Source organism: Trachymyrmex septentrionalis, unplaced genomic scaffold, assembly GCF_001594115.1.
Source record: "Trachymyrmex septentrionalis isolate Tsep2-gDNA-1 unplaced genomic scaffold, Tsep1.0 scaffold51, whole genome shotgun sequence".
NCBI lineage: Eukaryota > Metazoa > Arthropoda > Insecta > Hymenoptera > Formicidae > Trachymyrmex > Trachymyrmex septentrionalis.
The window spans coordinates 3,449,083-3,457,048 of NW_017305683.1; the positions used below are offsets into that span (position 1 = coordinate 3,449,083).

General features: G+C 29.1%; 1 protein-coding gene across 16 annotated transcripts in view; it reads right to left on the reverse strand.

Annotated features, from left to right (window-relative positions):
- The window catches only part of LOC108751736 (alaserpin-like), a 33,991-nt gene that overhangs the window by 25,135 nt on the left and 890 nt on the right, over positions 1 to 7,966 (reverse strand). For 14 of the 16 annotated variants that reach the window (XR_001939510.1, XM_018492105.1, XM_018492101.1 and 11 more), the window contains exon 1: positions 5,171 to 5,281. The exons of the other annotated variants lie outside the window; for them this stretch is intronic. Coding sequence is in view for 13 of the 14 variants with exons in the window: in XM_018492105.1 (XP_018347607.1) it covers positions 5,171 to 5,180 (10 nt within the window). In the remaining variant the exon portion in view is untranslated. Of the gene's footprint in view, positions 1 to 5,170; positions 5,282 to 7,966 lie in introns of those variants that run through there. 16 annotated transcript variants of the gene reach the window in all.

A 7,966-nucleotide genomic window follows, 5' to 3' on the forward strand; every position in this document is an offset into this window, starting at 1 on the left:
TTTAAAATTTTTTTGATGAATCATATACATGTCGTAAGACGAAATAATGATACTAATTATTCGTATTTGCGATCATTACGTTATGGTACTCAAGAATAATAATGTAATTAGGACAATTTTTGATTGATACATCGGATATTATTAAACATTCTAACATATGTCATATCGATTGGATGACGTTTTCATACATTACACGTGCATTAAATACCATGCTTTTCATAAAAAATAGAAAAACGTTTATAATTTCAATAATAAAAATCATTAATATTCGTAAACAATCCTACTGTTGTCAATTCATATAATAAATCATTCATGTATATAATAAAAAAAGATAATACAGGTATAAAATTAAATTTTTGGAAAAATTAGAATTAACAAAGTAAGAGTACAATTGAAATTTTGAGAAAAAAATGTTTATATAATCATGTGAAATGTCTACATAACTAATGAATAATTACATAATGATTGATCTGTACAAACATGTCTAAATATAAGGCGAATGATTCAATCCAAACATCTCTTTTCGTCGTCTTCTTTAAGTCGTCTTCTTGTACTACTACATAAATTTGTTTTACACAAACCGTGTAATATTCCGTTCACACTTAAAGCGAAGACGTCATTCTCTTTTTTCATTTAGATTGTTGATTATCATTTAAATTCCAGTGTAAAAATAAGTAATTGTTGCTATACAAGTCACTAAATCGCAAATCGATTATGTCCCGAGTTTCTCACAATCAGAAAACCACGAGAGGGTCGCTGCGACAAACAAGGATACGGGCAGCGATACCGCAGCTCGTGCGATAATGAAAAATATTACTTCAGCAGAAATATATACGATCTCGGTTCTATCGAGTTAACAGAGGTTTGACAATTATACAAGTGGCGAGAAACGCGGGTGTTAGCAGGATGTCAGTCATTTATGCACTGATGCGGGTCATTGATGATTGCAAGATACCAGAGAATTACTATCTTTCCTTCCAAGCATCTAATCCAATCTTTTTCTTCTTCAAATTTAATTTAAGAATTTATTTTTTGAATACTTGAATTATAACTTCTTGTCAAGCTAAAGCTGCTAAAAGTGTGCTTTAAGACATGAATAGAAAGAGACCTCGATGAATTAAATTTTTTATAATGCGCGCTTCCATGTGTCTCATTGAATTAAGTTAATTAAATTGTTTATAATATTTTACAATCTGTTTTTAAAGTATAAGTCATCCGCGTTAGTCTTCTTAGTTTTTTTTTAATTTATATCAAACTGATAATATTTGATACTGAAAAAAATATTATTTGGCCTTCAGTGTTTGTTAAGAGAAGCTGATGAACTGGGGACATTCTGCACATATAATTACGTTGCGTAACAAATCAATCAGGAAAAGAATGTAAAACATATGTTACCGTTAGATATGCCGACATGAATATATATGTGCTAAGAACATATTAATAATATGTCGTCTATGATATTTATTAACATTTCTAATTATTAAAAAATATTATGCTTGCGATAATAATTGTGCGATAAATCAAAAATAAAATGTATCAGGTTATATTGCTATGTTTATATAATAACAAAGCATTTTCTTAAATGCAATATAGATAAAAATTTAACGTGAAAAAGATTATAAGTATGAAAAAAATTAAAATTTTGTGAAAGCTATTGACCTAAAAATATTTTTTGTTAAAAGTAATATTACTTTACAGAAAAGAATCATTTTTTTTTTCATAATATTATCACAGAATAAAAATTTGTATACTTGCAAATTTTTGTAATGCTGATTTTGATGGAAAATCAATATTCCGAGAATCTGATGTTTACAGAGTCTTTTGTGTCAAGTAATTTAAATGTCATTAAATATATTGCGAAATATAATTATCACATTGTAAAATATTGCATACACAATGATCTTAGAATTACTTAAAATAAAAATTAGTCAATATAAAAATATACGTGACAAGATATCACTGCATTTAATATATAAATAATAAAGTAGAAATAACAAACGAGAATACCGCGGGACCATTAAATCAATGATGTTTCCTGGTGCTTCGGGGAAAACCCATTAAGATACTAATGTAACAGTCACGTTATGTGCGTAAGACTAATCATGTATAACAACTAAATATATGCAACGGATAGACGAACCGAGATACAATTTTGTTTGGTGTGATTTCTTTTTTAGCGGCAATAATAATTCTATTTTAATATCAAAGAGAAAATAGAAAGAAAATTTACTCTAAAAGAAATGAATATTTCTAACAGAAATATCAGCGAAATAATTGGAGCTTAATTGGCCAATTAATCGACATGTCCATATAGCATTATAAGCTTCTTATATATACAGTATAATTATATTTTATCCAACAGAACTTTCCGGAATTACAAGTTTCTCCTTCATTCGAATGTTTATTTTTTTCTTTTTCCGATGTGATTGATGACGCATAACTTTATTTTACAACCGTGTAAGATTTTACAAAATTTTTATAAAATATTACTGTATATTTCCTTTATAACTCTTGCACTTTATTTTGTGTTAAAAACAATTTAAGTTAAAATGCCTTTAACGTGAATAAAAAAAATAAATTACAAGCAGTATAACACGCACTTTCGTGTATTATATTTATGAAGCTATATAAGTTTTTATAAGTTGTAATTTTTTTAAGTAACTTAGAATTATAGCAGATAAAATTGTTTGACGACAATGATAAAATTATGCTGGATTCATTGCTGTTTTGAGCATATAATAATATTGAGCGCAAAATAAATATTATTACATCGAAATTGTGATATGAAGAAAAACAAATATTATGTATCTATGCATCATAAATTGAATGTTTTAAGTATTATCTCATATTTTAAAACCTACTTTATCTCATTTTCATTTTTCTATTTCCAAGCTAGAAGAAGAGTGATCTCTGTTGAATATTGATATAAATCGATGAGCAACAAAATCAATGCAAAGACGATATGATAATTAATTAATATTTATAAGAAAACCGTATATTCTATCTTATATTCTCTCTAATTTTTCATCAAATAATAAACCGTACGTTTGCTAATTGACAATAAATTTAAAATAAATACTAAGATTGTTCCTTTTTAATCTCATCAAATTATTTTTTTCTCTTTTATTTCATTGTTTCAACAAAAAAAAAATTGTGTACAATGTACAACATAAAAACTGTATAATCGTATTAAGATCTCAACGTAAATTTATGTAAACTAATTAATATTATGTATTATAAAAATCGCAAGATACATCTGATTAATTCTGAAATGGCGATATTAATCAATTGATAATGAAAGAAAAGTTCACGCTGCGCAATTCTAGAAATGAATCATGAACCAAGCGAGAATGGTATCCAGGATCACCTTGGAGCAACCATTCGACGAGTTCAAGAATTACGACTCGTCGAATCGCATTATCGTTGATCAATTTGGTGCGTAACGATAAGACATTGTCGTCGTATCAGAAGGGATTCGGTGAGACTTGTATATCCGACGGTATTTTTGCGTAGAGAAAGAGAGAGAGAGAGAGAGAGAGAGAGAGAGAGAGAGAGAGAGAGAGCGTTTGGGGTTATCGCGATTGCGGGGTAATCATATCTGATGGGTCCATTAGTATGTGGCGCGAAAGAAAACAAGAAGATAACAATAAGAAAGATCTCATTTAAGAATCAAATTTCAAGTTTATTCTTTTTTGCCATTTTGCTCCTTTCGCGGCTTGTTTCGTCTGGCACAAATCTTTTTTTGTATATCTTTAACCTTTTGCAGTGTCTTCTTAAATTTTCACATAAATAAACACATAATTTTTTAATAGATATGTATTAAGTCAGATTTAACACAAAAATCCGAGTAATATCTTCGAAAATTTGAAAATGTTATATGGAAAATACGTACATTTTAATACATTTTCTGTTGTTAAAACTTAAAATTTTCTGTTATTTTTGAGTTTTTAAAATATGTTTTTAATACATAGAAATAAGTAAAATAAGACAAATAATAAATCTGCAATCTTTTAAAGTCTAGAAACTGATGTCCATATAATTTCGAAGTTATGCAAAGAGAAACATAAGCAAGAAACAGAATGATAATAATAAAAACAGTATTTGGAGTTAAATTAAAGCTGTATTCCAATAAACACTGCTAATTCTAAAAATCTATAGAATATGTATACTATGAAATATAGATTTTCAGTAATATTAGCAGTGTATACAGGAATATTTATTTTAATTCTCAAGTCCACTGTTTTTATTAATATCTTGTTTTTTGATTATGTTTTCCTTCTCTATATAGCTTCAAAATCAGTACAAAAATCAATTTTCAAATTTCGAAAGACTACAGAGATTTAGCATTTATCTTATTCAACTTATTTCTACGTGATTAAAAATATATTTTTAATTAAAAAAAATGTTAACAATAAAGAATTTATTAAACTGCAGATAAGACATGATCAGAACAATCAAATTATTGGCTTACGTATAATTATGTTAACCTATATTATATTAACCTTGTTATATTAAATGTGATAACAATATTTAAAATATTAAATTTTAAAACGCGATTGGATCTTCCAAAAATGCTGGTAATTACTTTTACTATATACACGTAATATAGATACAAAAGTAATTACCAGAATTTTTAGTATATGTAATATACTATACATATATATTTATATATTATATGTATGTAAATCTAAAAGACAACATGAAATATTATAAACAATATATAATTAATAACAATTATTCCAGTTTCTGAAAAACGATCATGCAAAGATATTTTTATAAAACAGATTTAGAGATTTCAATGTGTTTACAATTTTGATAATAATATTCAATTCGATCTTTTTTGATGCAAAGAATAATGTCAATTGTTTTCTACACAAAAGGGATTTAAGAATTATTTTCACGTGTCTCTCTCAACCTTTGCGAAATTATACCGGCGGGTTCAAATTCCACAGTTAAGGAATGTTACAAATATCACGAATAAACACTTCATCACGATTACAACCTTAGAATCTGAAACCTTAGAATCGAAATTACACAAATTTCAGTCACTATTTCGCGTGTATCTATAAAATGACGATTGAGTTTGCTCGATATCTGATATCGAACGAAGAAATAAACAAACCGAGCGCGTAAGAACAGTTCTCCTTCATGATTAACTGAATCTACTTACGTGTATACATCTTGTTTAACGAACTTGCCTCCTTCGAGCACCGAATGCTTACTGCGGAGGACGATCTAACGAACGAATATAAAATATTAACTGTATCTTCTCAGGAAAACCCCAGTCCCCGCCGAGACTCGAGAGAAACAAGTCCGTCGACGTAGACGATCGTAGTGGTACGACCAATCGTGAGGAAGCGTGCGCTCGTGCGGCTCGAATCGGTGCCGCTGCTCTTTAATCGTTCCCCCCCGATGGTGATCCTGATGAACTCACGTCACACCCGGCTCGGAATACAAACGCACGGATACGAAGGAGATCCGAAAACGCAATCACGACCATCACCGTCTCCTTCCTTTCTTCTCCCGCGCTGAAAGCTGACTGTTGATTTTTCGCTTCGATCGTCGGTTTAAATCACGGTCGAGCACGATTCAAGAGTGGAGAACGCAAGAAGACCTCCCCGGGAAGATTGAACTTGAACCTAGTATTATTATCCGAAATTATCGAATTGAACTTGAACCCAGTATAATTCCCCGAAGTTGTCGAGAGATATATGAAAATAATTCTTTTAGATCGATATTCATAAATACAATTTAATCATAAGCCAATCACAGAGCTGTAATTAGCATCTTAAGATGTCACTTAAGATGATCTTAAAATAAGAACAGACTATAAATATCGGTTTAGAGTCTTATACAAAAAATGATATGTGACACTTGGCGTAAAAACTAGGTTTGTTCGCGTCGCATACTTCAATATATGTTCGTACTACAGCTTCTACTATTTCCATAAAGTTACAGCACCAAAGATTGTATTCAATCAATTAATTACATCGGTTTCAATTCGGACGTTTGATTCTCTGCTTAAGTCGCAAGAATTGACTATATATGAATACTAGCTTAAATAGAATTTTCCATAGCGTAACTTCAAAATTGATAAGCGAAAAGAAATAAATAGACTCATTTATAAAATGAAAAAATCCGTAACTTAAGTGAGACTTAGTCTGCAAACACAATAGAGTAGTAAGCCTGAAGCCTCAAGAAATTGATCAATCACAGATGAATGTGAGAAGAATAATCGATTATGATTGGTCAATTCCTTAAGGCTTAAAGTTTAGTGCTAGTATTCATATATGTCAATTCTTATATTTAAAACTGTGTCTTAATTACTTATATTTAAGGTTAGTTTTAAGATGTCATGAATCAATCAGAGGGCCTCATTAGTATCTTAAGACATCACTTAAGACATCACTTAAATACAAACGGACTATGAATATCAGCCTTAAATCTTATATCTTTTTGAAAGATTACAGGTGGAAGGATCTTACTGAGCAGAGTATTTATTTTTGCTGTACGAAACCAGTTCTAGGAAACCTGTTGCCCAGTGCAAGGTTAAATTTATAAACGTACTAACACTTTCTCGCTACTTTGATCTTCGTGCAAACATTTGTGCAGGTGTACTTTATCTGCATTTTTGCTATACTCTTGTCTCTTATAGTATACTCTTGTCTCTTATAAAAAGATATATAAGAATACTTGTAAGAAAGAAAGTATGAGCTAAGAAATATATAAAACATAAAGTATAAAGATATAAGAAAAATGAACACAAAAAAACAAAGCTTAGAAAAATGATTAAAAGGAAAAAGGAAGAAAAATTAAATTTTTATCTTTCGAATTATATATTATCTTTCGTATAATATTATATATTATAAATATTACACGGCGTATTCATTACAATATATGCATATTAATCTGTTTTTAATGTAATAATTTTTGGTTTTTTTAATAATATTGAATTATTAGTTAATTAATTGTCAATTAAAATTATCAATTAATGTGTTTGGATTTCCAGTGGATCACTACGTGTATCAAATTTATTTAATCTCATTCATTTGCAGTAAATTAATGAATATCATGCTATTATTAGAGCAAACTGTAGCATACGAATATACATCGCTGTGACATTTAGGCCCAGTTCCACACAACTGACGGTTAACTTATAACCGAGGTTCAACTTATTTATTGTCTCTTTCCAATTTTAGAATTGAAAAAAGATGAAAAATAAATTGAACCATGGTTAAGAGTTGTGAAACTGGGCCTTAATATCTTGCAATACAGTTTATATCCATCCAAGTTTATATCCATTGCTGTACAAAAATATGCTTCCTACGGAGATATGCTTCCTACCAACAGGAAAAAATTGCAAGGAGATATATTACGTAGCAAAACCGGTTATTCTACGGGATTATCCTATAGTTAGAGACGTTTTAATTTACTAATATCGTAGTCCTACGATAAGAACGATTGAAACAAAATCAAGCATTTCATAAACACGAATATCGAAATTTTAAATAGACGATTTCTCTTGATCTTCTTAGAATTACACGTTTTATCTCCAATATTACACTATTTCAAACTTCTTTGAGAATTAAAAATCAATTGAGATGAATAATCAATTTTACTTAATTAATTAAAACTGAGTAAAGCAAAGCTTTTAGTAAATAATAAACTTACACGCTAAAATATAATTTTAATATTTATTTGAACTTAAAGGCAACTATGAAACTTTATATCATACTTGCAAATTAATTTAAGCGCGCAAATAGGTTTTTTTCCAAGTTCAACGAACGTAACTATACATATACACACACACACGCGCGCGCGCGCGCAAAAATAAACGTAGAAACCCAAGTACTTTCCTTGTGACACAATGACGTCACTCTGCGTCATCAAATTACACAAAGTAGTTGGCTATTTTTATTTCTGTTACCTACTACAAATTATATATATATATATATATATATATATA